We start from the raw sequence: 21,901 nt of genomic DNA, 5'->3' as shown, positions 1-21,901 counted from the left end.
TTTTGTTTTAAATTAACCTCTGTCAAGTTTCTGTTAAATGTTGTGTGCGTGTGAGCGTGCCGCTTTAGGGTTTCTGTCGTAGATGCTCCATCCGGTTCACGTTAAAGGGAAGGAGACTGCGACTTTGCGTGTCTTAGTTGGAAATGAAGCAAGTGCTGTACACTTGACTTGGGAAGAATAAAGAAGTCATTGTAAAGGGCAAGGTGACCTGGAAAGGGAGGGAGAACGTGTTTATGTAACAAACACGAGTCTGAGCCCCTTATTGCTATGGAATGGTGGGTGCAGTGGGCTCACACAGATACCTGGGCATAATGCGTGTGCACGTCTGTATAGTTCCTAGAAGTAGTCAGGCATGGATGATGATATCATTTCTGACATGTGTGTTAGCGGGAAATCCTGAAAAAGCTGTCTGTAGATCAAAATTCATGATATTGTATTCTGGTTTCACATTTGACTCACAAAAGAAAACTGTCTCTCAACTTTGACACATTGTCTTGGGGGCTTGTTATAATAGATGCTCCTTATTCCACATGGTTCTTGCCTTTGGAGAAATACAGAAGTGACATTCATTTACACTTGGCAGATCAAAAGAGGAAAAATCTTTCAGAAAAATTATGCAGATTGGAGTTTTTTTGTAGGAGTATCAAATAAGCTAAAACTCTTGCATGGATTATCATTCAGTCTAAGAATGCCCAGTGGCCATGTCAGGATTTAGGTGCAGATAAATATGCACTGAAGACATTCGTCTGATGAGAATCGTGTAGCACCTATTTTTCTTTTATGTCTGTCCAGACTACATGCATGTGAATCCACTTTCTTTTCGGCTTACCCCCAACACCCTTACCTTGTATTAACATCTTTGATTTACACAGGTTTCTAAAAACCTCACCCTCCTCCCCACCCCCCCACACACACTCACGCTGCTGCCTTGGTTCAGCAGTGCCCATCCTGGGATCTTGGGCTGACGAGAGTCTGGTTCTGCAGCCTCCTGGCTTTCTCCCTCCCGCCAGCAGCTGCTGCAAGACCAGAGGGCTTGCCTGCTCACTGCCCACTGTCTCCAGGGCAAGTTGCTTTGCAGGGTTGACCCATTGCATCCCTGCTATCAGTGTGGACAGTGTGTTGTCCAAGACCCAGGTTCATTGTATTAAACAGTTCTTCCACGTTTCATTTTAGAAGATATTTTTATAATGAATCTCCTTGCTGGATTGCTTATCAGTAACATCAAAATAAAGTTTTTAAGTGGCTACCTTCATGGATATCTGTCAGTACACAAACCCGTAGCTTTTCAATTTTATGTTCTCACTTATACTCAAGAAACTAAAGATAAAATTACAGTGCTTGAGACTTCTTTGGAGAAAGTTTTTATAGGATTGCATGTTACTACTGGCATCTTTCCTGATAGACTTGTACTGTTCCCGAGTCTGAACAGTGGCTGGAAGATTCATATTGATGTGTCCAAGCAGTTGCCAATCACTGGTGCTGACCTGGCCGGTGTCAAACTCTATTGACCATTGTCCTCAGGAAGGCTAGGTACCAGCGATGATCAGTTCTCATGTTCTTAGTGTGGGATGACCCTCACTATGAGAGCAGAGGATGCTTCTGCTTAGTTGGCCATAAAAATCAAGGGTGTGAGTCAGGATCCTCTAGAGCACTGAGTTCAGTGATTCGTGAGCTCTTCCCTTAGGAGCTTGCGTGGTGAACAGTGGACGTCTAGACGAGATGGCCTGGAGCTCTCACGTGGGGTGCGAAGGCATTCGTTGCAGGAATTCTCCCTGAGTGCTGTGTGCAGGATGCAGAGAATGTAGCACACAGGCCTTGAAGTCATGGGTTCACACTCACGTGCAGAATCTAAGGGGGAATTAAAGAGAAAGTGCAGGATCATTGTGGAAAAGTGTAGAATGAGTGGCTTAGTTGAGAAGGTTCAGATGAAGACACTTCATCTGGAGCATTTCCGTGTTTTACATGGTCTTCTGGCTGTTGGTGTTGATAAACAGTATTTAATGGCTCGGCTTCGTTTCCAGCACCATGGAAGATTCTCCGTGGGGACTGATGACTATCTTCTCCCTTACCCTTCTCTTGTCAAATAAAACCACAAAAGGAAGAATAACAGTGGGGTGTCCTCTCATTGAGGAGAACGAGTTCTGTTGGATCCCCAGCTCTCTGTTGAGTGGGAGGGAGGCATGATTGATGATCCTGTATTGACAGGTGGGCAGATCGATAGGGTAATTGACATGCAAAGCCTCGGTTTGGACAATACTCTTTGGACTTTATCGTGTGTACTAATAACATTACCAAACTTGAACCATTTGAGTTTCAGTTTCCTCCCGTCCCAGGAACTCCAGAGAATGACCTTCCTGGGCATCGAGGGGAATGGATAATCCGTACACTAGTAATCGGTTGTTGAGTGTGGCAGTGGGCTATATTTAAAGTAATTTCATCCCATAGTAAATAGTTGCAAAAAACAGGATCCTGGTGCATAATTGGATTAGCAATGACTTCAGACGGTACAGTGGAGAAAATGGCGTGGAAGACCAAGAGTAGCCAAGATCCTCTTTTCATGTAAATAGCTATGATTTATTTTTGATCATGAGATCTTTAAAATTATGGGGTTTAAGAGCATTTTCTTCATGACATTAAAGAAGTCTTAAAAATATTGGCAAATATACTCAAATTTGAGAGTAAAACTAGATAAATAAGTAATGTTTATTCTGAGGGTCACTATGTACATCGGAAAACTAGCTGAATGGAGTTGATCTTGGTGTCTTAATAAAAGAGGCAAGAAGAGTATTCCCAGAGCTGAATGCAGTGTTCTCCTCTTCCCTTCTATTGAGGCTGATGCTCTGTGGAGGAGACGCACTATGTGCCACTTAACGTTTATCTGGTTCCCTGACACTGGCCTTTGTTAACTTTTGATCGTTTCTTCTTCTGAAGTAAGGGAATCTCCATTGTCTTGCTCCCTTGTTTTACTGCAAAAATGATTTTATTTGTTATTAAATTGATGAAGTTCTATTGAAATGATGTTTTATGTAATTCTCTTCCTTTATTTACTTATTTTCAAAAGCTTGTGGATTTGTTTTGAGAATTGGACACTCGCTTAGATTACTGGAAATATCTCAGGGTGATGAAAGAAGGACCTTATTGTCAGAGCCTGCGTTTGGAAGTGAGTCATCTGTGTTCGTTTCCCTTGAAATGTCCATACTGGGTTTTGAAAATGTTTTTGAAATTGTTTTTTTCAAACAGTTATTTTTAAAAATAAATTTAAAAGACCCTGAAGGTTAATTAAGGTTAAATTTTTATAAGTCTCTTGCAGTTGTTATAGAATGTGTTATATTTCCATGTAATTTCAAGGTTTTTTGGTTTAACTATAATATTTTCTATCAATTAAAATTTTTTAACTGCAATATTTCCTATGAAATACTTCCATTAACTCCAGTCCTGTCGGTTTTATCTCCTCAAGGTCTATTGTGTCTGCGGCCACATGTCTCCCCGGCCTTCTGAGCCGTCTTCTGCTCTTTCTTGTTACCGTCACTCTTGTCCCCCTTTGGGCCACTCTTGAGTCCATGCTGTGGTCAGAGTCATCTTCCTAAAACTCATGTATAATCGCGTCACTCTCTGTGGCTCCCCATTGCCTGCAAGCAAAGCCCACACCATGTCACACAGCCTGAGGCCCTGCGCTAGGATCCTCTCGGTGCCCTGTCCTTTAAACTCCAGAAACGGCAGAGCAGGATGCTCTGGCCCCCTCCTCCACGTGTTGACCTCCTGCTTCACCTTCTAGACTCTCTTTAAAACCCTGTGAAGTCCTCCCTGGCCCCCCAAGGGCAGAGCCACTTGCTCCCTCTCTCTGCTATCTTTCTCCACCTTCTGCATTCCTCCACCATTGCCCTCATCGCTGGATTATCCTTGTTTACTCCTCTGCATCTTTAGCTAGGCTCTGAACTCAGCACAGAGACCTAGTCTTCCTTATCTCTTTTGTCCCTAAGCTATGTGCTCAGTAAATGGTGCTGGGGGGTGAGCACAACTCCTCTGGACACTGGTGGCTGTGCCATCTGCAGAGGCCTCGTCCTGGACAGACCTCTGGGCTCTCGGGACGCCGCTGGGTCTTGTGCCACAAGCACTTGCTTTGTTGCACATGCTGGTGGGTGTGAACTCGCAAGTGCTCCTAGCTCTGAACTCTCTGGAGTGTGGCAAAAGCGAGGGTTCCGTGGGTGGGAGCATGGCTTCAGTGGCAGTCTGCGGCTCCTGTTGCCCTGCTTGGACTGTGCACGGGTCCGGGACTCCCAGCAGCGTTGGATCTGACCTGGTGGACAGAGATGAGGGGGCGATGAGGAGCCACGAGGCACCTGTCCTCTTCTCAGCCGGTCCCTGCGTTGCCCCTGCCCCCTCAGTCAGGCTTGTCTGAACGCAGCAGCCGCAGGGACCTTTGCAGGGAACACGAGTCGCATCCTGTATCTTCACCACTTAAGACCCTTCGAGCTTTCCTTCTCTATGGTTTGACTGAAGTCTCTGCAAGGCCCTGTGAGGCCCCATGTGGCCTGTCCCTGCACTTCCCCGCTCTCCTGTGAGTCACACCAGCTCCCTCCGTGTTCGGCTCTGCACGATGTTCCCTCCCCCTCCTCTTTCAGCCCTTGGCAGAAGTCGTCTCAGTGCCCTGCCTAAACTGTCACAGCTGGCCCTCCCCTGACCTTTCTACCCGCATCTCTCTTCTTCCCCAAAGCACTTACCACCACCTAATACACTCTATACTTTGTGTGGTTATTTTTGGTGCTGTCTCTAAAACTAGAATTTAGTCTCTAAGACAGGAGAGTTTTAAATACGTTTCGATGACCAGAGTTTCCCCAAGCCTGGCCCGTGGTGGGTGTTCGGTACATTTTAGTTGAAAGAGAGAGTGAATGACACATCGAGCACCAAGTCAGGGCGTCTACATGTTTCACTCGTGTCCCTTCTGATCATGTGACCTGGAACAAGGCACACAATCTGTTTAAGCTCTGGTTTCCATTCTGTAAAATAGGATGATGCCTATTCATCATACGTGTGGGTAGCAGGTACAGCTTGTTATTGAATAAGTGAGTGTATGCTTTATAGATACTGTATCAGCCTCCAGATTGGGCCTGATGGTATTTAATGGTGCTGTCTGTGGGGCTGGCTCTCTCTTCACTATCAGTAGTCAATTGAGTCAGAAGATGTCTTTATCCTAGTGTAGAACATACTATTCTGTAGAATTTTCAGTATTGATGTAAGTGCTCTTCGGGTACTGTGTAACCTAGACAACGCATGTGGAAGCTGTCACCTCCTCTACATCATCCTTCAAGTCACAGGCGCATCACGATGATTGGTCAACCATGGACCGAGTATATGACGGTGGTCCCAGGAGATTGGTGCCATACAGCTAGGTGTGTGGTAGGCCGTACCATCTAGGTCTGTGTGAGTGTGCTCTGTGATGCTCACACACGACAGAACCACCTAATGACGCGTTTTGCAGAATGTGTACCCATCAAGTGACACCTGACTGTATACCTGAGTTTTTATGTCAAATCCTGAAATGATTAAAATACTAAATTGAAAGTCAAGTCTCAGTTAGGCAACCCATCCAAAAGTATTAACAATAGCTAACATTTAATGGGTGCTTGCCATGGCTAGACACTATTAATAACACATTGCATGAGTGAACCCATTTAATAAGTATTGTCTAGACACCGTAAGTATTCAATAAAAGTAATAGTTGGTTTGATAAGCAAGGAAGGGTCATGAGGGAGAACTGAAAACTGGGCTGAGAAACTTAGCTGTGGAGAGACGGAAGCCAGTGTAATTCTGTGGAAAGAGAAATGCACTTGAAAGGACGTGGGGTATTTTGGGGTCTGGACCCAAGAACTTCTGGGTTAAGGGCACAAGCTCTGCTTTGAGTCTCTGGGCTTCATGCGGCTCCTGGATTTGAGCTCTGTGAAGCCTGGTCTGTGTACTATGCAGTGCCTTGCACTTTGTAGACAGTGAGTCAATATTTGTTGTGTGAACATGTGGTCACGGCAGGGTGGAGGAAAACTGCTCAGGGTAGGGCGCGCAGGTGGATTGGAGCCTTGGGGACCAGCATCAGGCGTCTGGGAGCTGTGGAGGTTGAGAAGAAACTGGGTGCTGGTGGAAGCCATCATGTGGCACGTGAGGAAAAGCAGATGTGGAACCACAGATTTTCATGTTAGGCTACCTTCTTTAAAGGAAGTTACAGGTTTTGGTAATTACTTGTTAGTGTAGCAACAGCATCTCTGATTTTCAAAAGTATAGTTGTGTTTGTTCTAGCTGCGTGAAATATGGGTAGTCTTCACCTTGTATTTCTTTTGTCTTTTTGGTTTTTTTTCAGATTTTTATTTTTCCTTTTTCTCCCCAAAGCCCCCCGGTACACAGTTGTATATTTTTAGTTGTGGGTTCTTCTAGTTGTGCTATGTGGACGCCGCCTCAGCATGCCTTGATGAGCAGTGCCGTGTCCACTCCCAGGATCCGAACCAGCGAAACCCTGGGCCGCCGAAGCAGAGCGTGCAAACTTTACCACTTGGCCACGGGGCTGGCCCTCACCTTGTATTTCTAATCTTCCTTGTTAAAGGTGGTATTTATGGCGATCACTGTCTTAATAAATGGATTGGAAAACTCACAGTCAACATACACACTGTGCATATACAGAGATGTGCGTGGCGTGAGGCTGGGGGAGCTGGGGCTGGTTGCAGTGATGCCTCTGAGGTCTGCCCTTCATCAGCCCTCACCGAACTTCCCTGTACCATGAATTCAGCATCACAAAGGTCTCTCTGTCATTCATGGCTGATGTTTGATAACTGACTTGTCATCAAAGACACTGAGCCAACAATTACTTATTTGCTTCTTGCTGGAACCCCTCCCTGTGCTGGATGCATCACATTTGGCTGTTTAAACATGTATGATGTGTGGTGAGCACTTGTCTGGCCGGGCAGATGTCTGAGACCATCTCCCTGGGGGATTGTTAGCTGGGGTTCCCAGCTAATACACCACGCCCCCCATACCGCCATTTACTAGACTCATTCCCAGGATCTGGGTGCGTGTTGCAGATTCTTGTGCTTTGAGAGTTCCTGTTGCTTAGTAGACTTGATGTAAAGCAACACCTTGAGAAGGCCACATGGAGAGGCAAGACTTTCCCAGATTCAAGGTGAAAGTGGCTCGAATTGTGAGTGACCTGTAGTGACCTGGCGCACAGGGCCTTCCCCAGAGCTGGTGGAATGAAAAGCAGCTCTACCCTGCCATTTCTGTGCCCTCCTGTTCCTCAAAAAGGCTGTGTTAGGGGATAATGAATAGGACATAATGGAAGGAGGCGGCTAGACAGGAGGAGGGACAGAGAGGGGACGAGCTGTGAGGGGAGGAGAGATGCTGACTCCCCACCTCTCCATTCTGTCTTCCCTTTGCTGACGGTTCTGGCCCTCTCTCCTAAGTCAGGAGAGCAATGGTGGCCCACGGGGCTCAGCCCAGGTTCTGAACATGCTGCTTGCATGACTGACTGTGCACGGGCAATACTTCAGGATTGTTTGTTTCAAGACATGGCTTAATGAAGTTTCTGTGCATGGTTGGAAAAGGCGTGGAACAGGGTCAAGGCCAATCTGTCCACTGGTTAGAATCCTGTTAGTGGAACAAGTAGGATATCAGATTTGGGCTCCATGGATGCTTATGCTTCTCTAAGGAAGCTCATTTATAAGTGAAAGCCACAGGCAGTGGAGATTTCAATATACTGTATCGCTTGATTTTTGTCTTTTCAGCAAACTTAAAGAGAAAGTGAGAATAAGTAATTCTGCTGTTGGTACAGTTCCCTCGCCCTGTACCCGGAGGTTCACTTTCATGCTGTAGTTAGAAACAACCCAGCTGAAGTGGACGCTGGGGATCTGGTTGCACTCTGAGATAACCCAGAATGCCTCTCCGACAGGTGTGTGCTGCTTCTGTCTCGACACAGGCACACCAGGCAGGTGGCGAGTTTACCCTGGCGGGCGGTGGCTGCCTGGCTTGGTTGCTGTGTTTTTTCTGACTGGTAGTTATTTATTTATGCCATTTTTTTTTCACAGATAGAAAGTACATAGGGTGCTTTGACTTCCTGGGAAAAGAACTTGGATTTTTACCTTAAAGTATTTGTGTTGCAGGGTTAATCAGCACACTCTATTCCTGCTATGAAAAGATCTTTTAAGTACATTTTTCCTTGCTAGCTTCCCAAGTCCAATTCTTTGGCCTTAAGTGTGAATGCCTGAATGTTGTTCTGCTCCAAGGATCCCAGTGGATTTATAAGCAATTTTTGAGACAGCTTGTTGCATTCAGGGTGATCTTGTGGGCTACTGACGGTTGATAAAGCTGCAGAGGCTGGAATGTCTCTCCTTCAACCTTCCTTTTGATCACCACACCTGGTTACGCCCCACACACTGGAGATGTGTGGGTTTTCCAGTTGATCATCAGACCTTGGTTATACCCCATACACTGGGGATGTGTTGGTTTATCCAGTTGATCATCAGACCTTAGTTACACCCCGCACACTGGGGATGTGTTGGCTTATCCAGTTGATCATCAGACCTTAGTTACACCCCGCACACTGGGGATGTGTTGGCTTATCCAGTTCAGCATCACATCTTGGTTACACCCTATACACTGGGAATGTGTTGATTTTTCCAGTTGATCTATGTTCGTATGTCATTGTAACCAGGGAAACATTATGTAACAGTTTAGAAATTTGGAAGATCATGTGTCAACTCGAACTAATAAAGAGGTTTGAACCAAAATCCAATTAGTAAATTTTCTTCTAGTTTCTGAGAAAGTTGTGTACGGTTTCTCTACAACAAATGATTGTTTAGAATGGGAGAGGAATCTTCTACAGTGGATCTATGGTCTGGATGTTTTGGCTTTTTCAGTACCCAGTAGATTTGATTATTGTTGCTTTTTTAAATCAGTGATTTTTAAAAGTTTTGCCTGTTTCCAGAAGTAATAAGTACACTTTACGTTAGGTCCTAGTTCACACAGTGTGTATACACACACACATATGCATATACATATATATATACACACATACATGCACATATGCACATACACATATAACACATGGCTGCACACATGCATTTGCATATACACATTGCATATACATGTACACATACATATGTACATGTAGACATATACATGCATCTGCATGTTTATAAAATGAAGCAAGAACTCTGTGAAACTTCTCACCTTTACTGCATGTCTACTTGTAATACTCTCTGTTTTCCTCTTCTTTTTTTGTTTTCTTTTTGGTGAGGAAGATTCTCCCTGAGCTAGCATCTGTGCCAATCTTTCTCTATTTTGTGTGTGGGTCACTTCCACAGCATGCCCACTGACAAGTGGTATAGGTCCACATCCAGGAACCGAACCTGGGCCGCTGAAGCAGAGTGTGCCGAACTTAGCCACTAAACCTTGGGGCCGGCCTCTGTTCTGTTTTATGCTAGTCTGTTTTACTAGACAGAACATGTGAGTCTGACCTGCTGAAGTGGCTTTATGGCTGCCTTTTAGCTCACGGCCTTCAGTTTGCAGTGGGCCTCCCTCCTTTGAGTAGGTTTGTCGTGCTGTATACCGGGTAGCTTTGGTGGAGTTGCTGCAGGTCGTGCCCTGTGCATCTGCATTGTAGAAATCCCTGGACGCCAGAAGTGTCTGGAGACACTGCGCGTTAGTGGTGCATCTCAAGAGTCATCTGGTCTGAGAACCGACTGACGGCCATGAGCACCTGAGTGTTTCTTCTGAGTTCCCGTCTGGGTTTCCTCAGGGGACATGCTTGAATGTCAGCAGGGTAGAAGCCACTTCCAGTGTGACCCTCATCCCCTGTGGGCACACAGTGGAGAGCCCGCGAGCAGCAACGCCCCTCTTCTGGAGAGTTCTGTCGTGCTCTCTGACCCACTGTCCATCCCCCATGGGAGGAAAATTAGTGGAGAAATTCAGTCCATTTAACTGCATGTTCAAGTTGTTGGACTCTAACCTGTGTCTCAGAGACCCTATATCTGAACTGGAAGAAAAGCTACATTTTCTCTGAAACATAAAGTTACTGTGAAACACTGAAGATTGTTAGAGATGCTTCTCTATATTGTGGTAATATGGGCCACACGTTAGCTTCAAGAAGGGTAGAGGGTTGTGCCTTTATTTATTTGTATGTCTGGATGACAGAAGCTGCCTCATTCACCTTTCAGGGTACTAAAACTATTGAGTATTTTTTTATGAACATCTTTCTGAAGCAGACTCTGCAGATAGGATCTGTTTGCAGGTCAGGGTCGACCCAGGACTCACACGTGTGGCCTCAGGTCACTGCTGCGACAGCTTTGCCCTCTTTTGTGGTGAAAGAGCAGTACCTGAAAGACTGAGTTGCCTGAAGCCATCTAGATGATAATGGTGTGGACTGTATTTGAATCCACTTCTTGTGACTTAGTCCCACACTCTTTCTATGACACTGTGCACCATCTCTGCTCAATCCTCAGAGCACAAGTGGCCCTGGTTTTGATGCCTTGGCATCACCGTGAATAGGGTTGAACCTTGTAAGAACACAGTGATGCCCTGGGTGCATTGAGGTCCCTAAGGATCCTTGCTTTGGTGGGAAGCCCAGCTGGCTGCCTGCTTCTGGTTCCACTTCTGCCCGAAGGCTGTGAGCTTCCTCTTTCCACCTGTGTGGTTTTCCTGCCTCTTGTCCCCACCATGCTCTGCTTTGGTGCTTCTGACAATCCATGTGGTTACAATGGTCTTGACTGGAATATTATAATGAGACCCTGAGCCACAGTCCTGTGAGGAGGCTGTCTGGTCAGAGACCACGCTGGCTTCTTGCTTCTCGGCAGTACTTTGAGTGGCTGAGTTTGTCAGAAAAGTGATCTCTTGATAAGTGGGATGTTCCTGTGATGTGTAACTGTTTTTACCTCTGTATCTGCTGTTGGCTTCACTGTTTAGTACAGTTGATTAAAGGACATGCTTGCATTAATGTTATGGAACTGTGACTATATTTGGGCATCGCAATTCTTTTTGTAAATGTTAAATTTTAAACACTTCTGTAAAATCACTCTGAGTTTTCAAGCAGGATTTCTGTGTTGTTTCACTTAGTGAGGAAGCACAGCCTTTAAGCTTTGGTTTCCCCAATAAGCACTTTCTCTAATGACATACTGAGCTCTCCCTTGTGCTCTCCTCTCCTCTCTTCCCTCTCCATCTGGTATTTGGACACCAAATATATTTTCTTGTTTTTCATATGGTTGAAATTGCCTCCTCATGTCTTCGGTTTCATATCTTTCTTTACATCATCTGCTTATTAAAAAGTCAAAAAATGGTGAAGGTAAGACATATTTCTGTTATCTGAATCCACTTCTATTCCACTAGACATTTCTAGCCAAACACTTTAAGTGACGTTTGATCCTCATTAACGCAAATGGGAATTATATAAAGTGCAACTGAAAAATCTGATTTGACTCTCTACCTTTTCCTGAATGAATTCCTTGATAAACCCCATATCCCAATACTCAGAATCAACATGACCTTCTATTAGTCTCTGTCGAAATGCCACAATCCCCGTCTGCATCCTAGACCCACAGTTGTTCTCAGTGAATACTTTGATTTACACAAGGGAGAGCTGAAAAATGTTAGGATGCAATTTGAATACATTGAAAGTAGAGATTTAAAAAATTTTTTTCTGTGACTCAAGAAGTGAGGCTCAGAGAAAAGTAACAATTTCAAAAAGCACTGTTATCCTTTCTCTCATTCTCCAAACACAAGAGAATTGGTAAAAGATGCTCACTCCTGGTGTCAAAGCTTTTGATGCCTAAATAGTTACTCTGTGTTTTGGTTGTAAAGTCTCAGAGATAAGGACAATGTAAAGATTGTTTTTCTTTGTGGATGAAGTAAAATTTCAAAGTGTGACTGTTCTGTGGACACCTAATTAGAGCAGCGTTATTTGGAGAGAGCTTACTGAGGCAGTGGCCACGTACAATGGCCACGTACAACAGCCACGCACAATGACCACGTACAATGGCCATGTGTTTTCTTCTCTCAGTACTATTTGAGAGCATTTTAGTAAATATTTGTTTGTAGTGCCTAACTTGGAGTTGTGAAGGGATCCAGGCAGAATTTCCCTAACGAAACAAAGCTGGCTTGTTAGGACTGGAAGGAGGCTCGGAGGGAACCTGTCTGGTCCCTTGTTTGACAGGTGGTGGGGGTGTTGGCTAAGACAAGGGACGGTGGCCGGTTAGCTACGCCCTCACATCCCGTTCTCCTCTGTGAAATGGTGCTGAGATTGTGTTCCTTTCTATTTAATTTTGACATTCCTGACTGCCCTGTGAAGGTCAAGTGACAGATTCCTTTCCTGACCCCACAGAGCAGGTTTTGGAAGCTTTTCATTCGCTCTGTCACATGCAAGGTTTTAAACAGATGTGCTGAAGGCAAGCAGCTTCCTCATGGCAGCAAAGGCAGAGGAGGGACACCACAGCCCGGCAACGGGCTCTCGGCTCTCACTTTTATTCCACTTACAAAAGGAAAACTCATTCAGCTTTCAAAGAATTGAAGGAAAAAACCAAAACCAAAAAAAAAAAACCCAAGCAGAAAACCATCCCAAGGGCCCCAGGCTGCAGCCCTTCTTCTGTGCAAACTGAAGTCCTTAGAGACAGCAAATGACTTAACAGAGGCCAGAAGCACACTTGCCCCAGAGGACGGGACGGCCTGGTAAAACCTTACACTTAGTGTTCTTTTGTGACACAGAACTGTTTTGCTCCGGAGGGGCAGTAGATTTATTATCATTAATAGCTGAATTTGCAGAGATGCTTTGAGTAAAAATAGGACACAAAGTAAATACCAGGCGTTACCTTCGACAGATTTGTAGGTGACGTCTGTTAGAACCTAACCTGACTCATGTTAAGCAAGGATGGAGAGGGAGACCTGGAGAGAGAGGAGGGAGGAGGAGGTCAAACAAAACAAAGGGGGGCCGGCCCCACAGCCAAGTGGGTAAGACTCCGTGTGCTCAGCTTCAGTGGCACAGGTTCACGGGTTCGGATCCCGGGTGTGGAACTACTCCACTCATCATCCACACTGTGGAGGCATCCCATATACAAAAAAATAGAGGAAGACTGGCACACTTGTTGGCTCAGGGCTGGTCTCCCTCAAGCAGAAAAGTAAGAGGATTGGCAACAGATGTTAGCTCAGGGTGAATCTTCCTCACCAAAAATTTTAAAAGAATGAAAAAAGGAAAGGGAAAAGTCTCAGCTGTTTGGCACAATCCCAAGGGAGGATCAGAGAAGAGCTGTTTCTGTGGGATGCTCTGTTCCATGTGGGTCGTGTAACCCTGTGATTGTCAGGCACCGAGGCACATCACCGCCCTGAAGTCGGTCTGACAATTTGGAGAGTTATTTTCTGGCTTATTTTTAAACTCCAGGACAGGGAAAAAGACTGAAGGAGCCTAAATGCTGTGGTTTCCTCAGACCTTTATTGTTGTGAATCCTATGGGGCCTGAAATAACTCGCGGTTCCTGGCGTTTCACACTGCCTGGCCCTCAGACTTGGCGGTTGAGAGGGAAATGGTTGGCTCCTTCCTTGAAGCGCTGTCACCAAGGTTAAAGTGGGTCAAAAGCTGGAGAACGTGGGGATTTCAGGAAAAAACTGCCTTTTTATGGAAATCCTCTAGTTCTTTATAGAGTTGTGAGTTTTTCAAATATATAGTTGACTTCAAAATACAGTGCTTCAAGTTTGTAAGTCTTAAGTAACTTAAATGTTGGAGTGATGTACTCAGTCATCTGTACAGACTCGCCAGGGGCCGGGCGCTTTAACTTGGTGTGTCTTCTTTCTAATTTTCATCTTTCTGCTTGGTGATTAGAAGCCATTATGGTCTAGTCACTCTTGCTGGTTATGGGCTGATGTTTATAGACAAGTAAGTTGCGGCAGAACTTTGTTCCTCCTGGTTGGCTGGTACGTGAGTCATTTTGATTTGTGGCCCGACTTCTCTTTAGATCGACTAAGGACGGTGATTCTGTGGGCAGAAGAGCTGCACCTGTTTCTGCAGTTGAAGGTTTTAACTTCCTTGGATTACTCGGATGTTGATGAGAAAATGACCTCTTTGTTTTAGGTTAGCTGCTTTTGGGGGACAGTTGCCATTGATCTGTGTGTTTCAGGAGTCGGCCTCTCCAGGAGCACGTTGGTGAAACCCACAGCACGACAGGACAGGAGGTTGTCTGATGTGCGTTAACTCAGACTCTCCAGGGTACCATGTCTGCATGAGGCATGGTCACAGTGGCAGAGCTGTAATGGAACGAAATTTAGACTCTAGTAGCTTTGTTTTTCTCCTAGAATACATTTCATCATCAGATCACTAAGAAAGGGGATTTGGGGTCATCGTTATGGCATCTTTTGGTGTCCTGCCTCCAGCTGACTTCAACATTCTTGTATGGATACTAACAGAAAAATTCCTTTTTTTTCCTTTTCCACTTCCGCTCCCATCGTCCTTCACACACACTTAGTTTAGGGTGGACGAGAGTAGGAAGAACTGCTTTCCAAGTTTGTCTGGAAAACTTGCCTCAGAGAGAATGGTGTTTATGTCTGTGCGTTTCAAAATGAGGTCCCTGTAGACTATTAATCTTGTTTTAATGATGTTTTTTATTGATACATAGTTGACATATAACATTATGTACAGTTTCAAGTATACAACATAGTGATTCAATATTTGTATGTAATATTGCCATAGGCCATTAATCTTTAGAGAAATGATGATTTATAAAAATTCCACCATGCATTGCTTAATGCCGGGACATGTGTTGGATGTGTGGTTAGTTGATGTCGTCATGGAGTGAACATCACGGTATCCTTGCACAAACCCCGATGGCTCTACGGTCTTCATCTTGTGGGACCATCATCGTATTTGCTGTCCATCCTTGACCACAGCATCATTATGCAGCACATGGCTGTATTAATGACCAGTAACTTATTTAATAATGAGTTTCAGTACAGTTGTTTACAGGGAAAATAGTATCTGTTTAATTTTAAGGAATATGTTAAATATTTTTATGACTTTTCATTGGAAGCATTATGCTATTGGATGGATACCTTATCTAGGTTTTATACACTTGCCATTAACTGTTTGCTCTTGGGTGAAATACTGAAGGGGTGATAATTCTAGTTTATGCTACACTGGTCATCTGTTACGTTCCAGGCACCCCACAGGGCTCAGGACGTTAAGTGTGAATGAGCATGTCCCCACTTTGAGGGACTCTCATTTTGGGTGGGCGGACAGAATTGTGACACTGTGGGAACTGCATAAAGAGTGCTACGGCACGAGGAGGGAGACTTCTGGGGAGAGGAGCATGGTCAGAGCAGACTTAGGGAAGTAAACAGCAGGCATTGGGGCGGGGGCTCATTCCAGACAAGGGAAATAATAGCCTGATTAGGGAGAGTGGGGGTATGAAGCCAGATGGAATATGTCACAAAGCCCACCAACGGGGCTGTTAAAGGGATATGGTCAGAAAATTTCTGGAAAAGAACTGAATCCAAGTCCAGAAGGGCCTTTGCTGCACATGAGAGTTTGGGATTTATTCTGACCTCGTGTTTTTTGCATAAGTAGAAACGTGATTTTTTTCCTAAGGGAGAGAATGGAGCCCTTGGAGATCTTTTGGAAAGACGTAGTAGGTGTGAAGATGGGTTAAGAGGTCAGACTTATAAAAAATAAAATACTGCAAAGATATGAGGGAATGTTGTAGCTCGATGAAGCATCCCAGCCATTGGCACCACCTGTGCGGCTGCCGCTGGGCAGGGTGAATGTGCAGGATGGCACCGTGAAGACGCCTTCCTGCAGCTGCTCGTGAGGTGACCATGCTCCCAAGGAGCCATAGACTGGATTGTGGACAGCAACAGAGTGGAGGCAGCGTGGCGTCTGAGCCGGATCAGGAGAAGCTGTGAGACAATGGAAGCCAAGAGCACACAGGTCGACGGGGAAACCTGCTACTGCATCCCCTGGACAGTGGAGGCGGAGCGCCCAAGAGTTCTCAAAAGAACTGGCTCATGTGGGCATTGGGAGAACGAGGCTGTGGTGGGTGGGGTAACAGAGCCTGTGGTTAGGCCTAAACGAGGGCTGTCTTCTGGATGGTGGCGTCCAGGAGTCCAGGTTTGGCTGCGAAGAAAAAAAATGGGAATAACCCTCAGAACTGGCTCTAAAAATGACCACTTAGAGCAGAACTCCCATGATTCCAGGAGGAAACCAAGTGACCGGGCATGAGGCCCCCTAAGGCCAGAGCCTGGAACACCCAGGAGTCCTGGCTGGCTGCCTGGAGCTCCGTGGCCAGTGTGCCCAGCACAATGTAACCTGCTTAACAAGCAGGGGGCTCCTGAGGGGTGAAGTGACCTCCGGTTCAGGTAGGTCAGCCCTTGCTCCAGAGGGCGGAGGAGCCCAGCTGAAGACGGGCTCAGGTGGCCACAGGAGCAGGCAGTGTCCAGTACAGAGACCACATTCCAGGTGGCACTGTGCCAACCTGACGCTGCCTCAGGGGCAGACGGCACTAAGACCAGGACCAGTTTAATCTGGCCAGGGGAAGCTGTTCCTTTTCCTTCTTTCTCTGAGGCCCGTGGTAGTAATAAATACTTAGAAAAGCCCAGGCTGAGCCTCTCTTTTTTCTGAGAATTTAGAATATTGGTGAAAACTGGAAGATTCTCCAACCTCAGATGTTCAGAAGGCGCCAGGCAGGAAGGTCGCAGTCCATTCAGCCTTCACCCCGAGTGGCTTCTCATTTGGGGACTGGCTTCCCTGGTCTCCTCAGACGGGCCTGGAGGCCCGCTTCCCCTGGACAGGGTAGGGGTGTGACTGGGAGTGAGTCTCCCGTCTCCTCTGCCTCAGCGGCGCTGGGCTGCGTGCTGAGAGCTGCAGGTGTGGAAACAGCCTCGTCCGTGGATTCTCTTCCAGTTGGTGCAAACCGCCCTCGGCTGGGGAGGTTGGGGCTTTCCATCTTTGCCTGACTTTTTGGTGAGAGGAGGGTGAGGCTGCCCAGGGAGAACACAGGGTTTGCTGGCGTTTCTTAAATGATTTTGTTTTGTGTTTTACCAGGAACAAAGTAGAAAATTTGAGTCCTCAAATTGGACTCTCAAATTCTGTGCATTATGCATATTAATTCCTAATTTACCCATATCGTCCCTATTTTATTGAAACCAAAACATTTTTTTAGCACACAAGTTTCTTAGCATGGGAGTGGCTTGGGAGACACAAGTGTCTGCGGGTTTGGGGCTGTGTGCGGCGCCCCCTCCCTCCGGCCGCGGTTGTCATGCTAAACTTCAGGTGGTGCTGGGTGTTTTAACCCTACAAGAGAGACACGTAGCCGCCCTAAGGTCATGGTTGGCAAAGGCAGGACCTGCGTCCTGTCCAGCGGCTGAGGCTCAAGCGCGCACGCCGCAGGCTTGCTGCCCTCACCCGGCTGCTGTGGGTTTGTTTCCCAACCTCAGCAGCTGTGATCTGTGGTGGCAGATAATAATAATTTTAATGGATAGTTCTTATTTTTTTTCCCTAGTTTGAACAGTGTGCCTTTTCATGTTTTATTTCTCAAACATATTCACAGTTGTTTGATGGTGAAACAAGGGCTTTAAAAACAATGGTGCTTATTTGATAGTAATAAGGGCCTGTCCCATCTCCACTGCTTGAGCTCAATGCTGTGAACTTCTCAGACGGAGATCCCTCTGGTTTCACTAGTTTAATAGAAGATGGTATTTGCTCTGTTTAGGAGTGCTATACTTATAGTAAGGGTTTTTTTTCAGTAAAAATGTAGCAACAGTAAGTATAGCAGTATTGAAAAAATAGGTTTTAAGCCCATATAATCATAAATCGAAGTTAGTTTAAAAAGAAAAAAAATCATGCCCCTTCTCCCACAGTTGTTACTGCTAAATGTTAAATGTGTTGGTTTCCTAGGCTGCTGTAACAAATTCCCACAAATGGGGCAGCTTAAAACAACAGAAATTTACTCTCTCAAGGTTCAGGAGGCCAGAGTCTGGAATCAAGCTGTCAGCTGGGCCACAGTCCCTCCCAAGGCTCTGGGGATGGGTCTTTCCTGCTCTTCCAGCTTCTGGCAGCTCCAGGCGTCCCTGCCTCGTGGCCACGTGGCTCAGCCTCCACCCCGTCTTCACCCAGCTCCTCTGTCTCTGGGCATCCTTTCCTGTCTCCTTTGAGGACACTCTGTTGTCCCTCACACCATCCTAATCCGACGACATCTCGTCACCATTCTTACGTTCAGTACCTCTGCAAAGACCCTATTTCCCAATAAGGTCACATCCCGAGGTTCTGGGTAGACAGGAATTTTGCGGGGACACTATTCAACCCATTTCATTAAATTATAGATGTTTTAACCTGGTTAGCAAGAGTAGTTAAATGGTAATAGGCAAGGAGCCATCATTGATCACTGTTAATTTTGTGTTCTTCTATTATGTGGTATCACATTGTGATATAGTTATTTACCCACCTCTTGCACTAAACCATAAAAAGGCAAAGATTGTCTCTTTTCCTGACATCATGCACCTAAAAAATGCTTGTATATTAATGTACATATCTGTATCTATCTGTATCACAGCCAGAAGTTGACGGAGCAAGCCAGGAGCATGGCGTCTTGCAGTTGATTCAGTCCCCACACGTGCAGTCATGAATGCTCTCGAGGCTAGCTGGTGCAGCTGCCGTCAGGCTCTCTTGCTTCCAGTCCAGTGTTCTTTCTAGAGTACAAAGAAGTCATCTCTGTATGAAAAGGCTTAACTGTGCATGTGCACAGGGAGCTGCTGAGGCACACAGCTGCCCCAAGCCCTGTGTACTGACTACGATCAGAAGCCTCTCTGAGGTGCAGAGTTTCTCTCTCTGAGTGCGACTTAAAAAGCTGAACTAACTGACAAGATTACCTTCAGGGACACCTTTGCAGTTCATGGACTGCGTGGAAGACACTCCGGATAGGAGTAGACAAGGATGGCTCCAACTATCGGGGCAGGGTCACCTGGGGAGTCAGGTAGTTTGACTGGGATCTGCTGCAGCTGTTGGTTGGTTGGACTGTCAGCTCTTCTCTGAGCCGGTCTGCCAGTTGAGATGAGCTGTACGGGTCCTCCCAGTTCTGTCCTGAGTCGGTATCTCTATTTGTCGTTCCCCACACAGGTGTTTTCCAACCCAGCGAGCTTCTGGCTAGGGATCTCTTGCGTTTCTTTGTGACCAGGCAGCTTATACAGTGACTGCCTCGTGGTAGGGAGCTTGTTAACCAGGCACTGCTGGTGATCCTGGAGGATGAGGAGCAGAAGCCCGACCAGGGTGCCACAGGAACTCCCTGCTAAGCAGCGAGGACTGCAGTGAGCACCCCAGGACACAGACAGACAGACAGGTCTGAGTCAGTTTCCTGCATCCTGTGGAGTCGAAAGGAAGACCTGCACAGGACAACCGGCTGTGTGAACAATGGCCGCTTCCTGTGACCAGGAGACGGGGTCTGATGGCCATGAGCCGCTCGAGGTTCAGACAGCGCTCCAGCACAGGGTGTTCTTGAGGCCGAGTTTGCGGACTGTTTTTCTTCCCATCTGCAATGAAATTCCTTCTTTCGCTTTTCAACCTGTGTTAAAGAATTTACGTTAAAGAAACTCTAACTTGCCAGAGTGAATTTAGTTTTCCAGTAGAGGGGAGAAATTTAATGCTCTGGCTGTGGCTGCAGTAGAGAGAAATTCACATTCTCTGATGCCGGCTGAAGTGTGTTAACCTTTGCTTCCTCATCTGAAAAATGGGAATTTGTGCAAGTGTAACATGCTTCTCATCTCACCCCACACCCAAGTGAGAGCCAGCACTTCCATAAGGCTGACCGAGCACTTCCTGTGTGTCCGCCCAGGACGTGGACTCAGCTGTGCACAGTCTCATATCATAATTTTTAGTGTTGTGTGGGTTGTTCCGCATCAGGAAAGAGTTACAGTGTGACAGCAAAGGAAAGATGAAGTCAGAGAATAGTAGTCGTGATTAACAGCAAACAGTTAAACTGGATCCAGTGGGTTCTTTTTTGTGTCGTGGTCACGTGAGGCGCTACGTCTGCTGTGGTGGAAAATGCTGAGAGGGAAGACGACCCGGGCCTGCCCTCGAGCTGTCCCGCAGGGTGGTGTGGACAGTGCCAGCTCGCGGGCTCCCCTCCTGCTGCGGGATGAGCCGGGCTGATTCTGGTGTGAAACAGTGCAGGAGAGATAGGGAGGTGTCAGCACTGGGCCCTCGGCCGGGATTGGGCAGTGGCTTCCTGTGATCAGGGCACTGCTCTGCGGCGAGTCAGGCGGGGGGCCCAGAGACAGCTGTACCTAGTGCTGCAGGCTGCCGACGGCCCGGCCCCTCCGTGGGACTGCTTCAGAATGTTCTGCCTGAAAGGTGAGGGGCGCCGGGTCCTCTGGGTGAAGTTCTGCAGTTAGGGAAGCTGCCACTTAACGTCAGAGCCGAAGTCATGCGGCTAGTTCTCTTAAAATCCAAGTTTGAGGGAGTTTTCTAAGTAGGAAAGTGAAAAAGTCATTGTTCTTTTTTGTTGCAAATAGGAAGACAGACCTCCTGCTGGGGAGGTGGAATTTTCTCTCAGAAAGGATGTTTCTCTGCATGTTTTGTCATAGACAAAAGTAGTTAAAAGTTTAGAAATAAAGGAAACTTAGCAAAAGTAGGAATAGTTTGCAGTGGCGTGAGGAGCTCCGGGTGCAGGGTTAGGGTGAGCAGGGGCGGCAGTCCTGCTGCTGGAGCCCTGACGAGCAGTGCAGGGACGAAGGCAGTTCCACTGCAGAGCGCACTTCTCCCTCTAGCTGCCTGTGCTAGGGGCTTCCTAAGGCTGCTAGATGGTGACTTGGTGGGTATGTGCAGCGATTCCCTGATTCATGGGGGGTGTGTTGTCTTTTTAGGCAATTATTTTTCCTTCAACTCTCTCTCTCTTCCAACTCTTGCATAATGTAATTAATTTAGGCTTTTGAGAGTGTGTTCGTCTTTGAGATTGTTAGAATGGGGGAATTAGGATGGATTCCTTGGAACTGGAGCAGATTATTTTGTTCATATCTTTCAGTCTGTGTCATTCTGTTGATGTGAAATTCTTGACAGCTTTTCAGTTTTTGGACGTAAAGTGGCTGTGGCTCTCTTGCTCTGCGATGGTTCCCTTGTCCTCAGAGTCTATTAATGAGGTGCAGACATGGATTCTCTAGTCCTTTGCACTTTTAACCCTAATTTGACAGCTTAAGAACCACCAGTCTTTAATGTTAAACTTTGAGTTTGGGATATTTGTTTATATGGTTTGTACAAATTTGATCAAATTGAGGGGGTAAGAGGAAAAGAACATCCCGTTTTTCTCTCCCTAAGAATTCAGTTAATTCTTACTGTAAAGAGTCGCTAGTGGCAGTGGATTTCTAACGAGCTCCGTAGGCTGAAAGGAATTTGAGTATTTCTGAAAAATAATTTTAGATGAAATGAGTTAGGAGCTCTCATGACAATGTTTCTTAAAAAAATTGTCTCAAAAAAAGTGTAACTATGAAGAACCTGAGTTCAGTATTATTGGGCGAGGGGGATGCCAGCCTAGAGTAACGTCCAACAGTTGGTTGAGCTCATTACGACCTAAGAGAGCTGAAGTTTGGGATTTTTAATAGGATGCAGGTATGGGGTTGTGCAGGGTGTGGCTTCTGCTGCTTCCACATGTCTGTCTCCACCCATTCCCATGACAGCAATTTCATTTATTGAAGAATCCATCAATTTCATGGACTCTTAGTTTCCGTAGTAACTTAGGAAATTTCAGAAAGTCAAGCGAATGGCATGTGATCACAACTGCGTACATTAGGCTGCAGTGTGTTCCCGTCGGGAATGCACAGCCCCTTTCGAAGCCCACTTGGTGCAGGCACCTAAAGCCAGAGCCTGAGGGCTCCTCGTGATGCTTGTTGCTCCTGCTGTTTCCTCTGGAGGC

General features: G+C 46.2%; 1 protein-coding gene across 11 annotated transcripts in view; it reads left to right on the top strand.

Annotated features, from left to right (window-relative positions):
- Positions 1-21,901, top strand: part of NHSL1 (NHS like 1) — a 290,732-nt gene that overhangs the window by 169,484 nt on the left and 99,347 nt on the right. For 2 of the 11 annotated variants that reach the window (XM_070559456.1, XM_070559455.1), the window contains exon 1: positions 20,021-20,346. The exons of 8 other annotated variants lie outside the window; for them this stretch is intronic. In XM_070559456.1, coding sequence (XP_070415557.1) covers positions 20,331-20,346 — 16 coding nt within the window. In that variant the 5' untranslated portion in view covers positions 20,021-20,330. Of the gene's footprint in view, positions 1-20,020; positions 20,347-21,901 lie in introns of those variants that run through there. One more of the 11 variants, XM_070559460.1, reaches the window with a different exon arrangement.

This window comes from Equus przewalskii, chromosome 9 (assembly GCF_037783145.1).
Source record: "Equus przewalskii isolate Varuska chromosome 9, EquPr2, whole genome shotgun sequence".
In the NCBI taxonomy this organism is placed as follows: domain Eukaryota; kingdom Metazoa; phylum Chordata; class Mammalia; order Perissodactyla; family Equidae; genus Equus; species Equus przewalskii.
The sequence above is the reverse complement of the archived record's forward strand: the minus strand, read 5'-3'. Positions and strand labels throughout refer to the sequence as shown.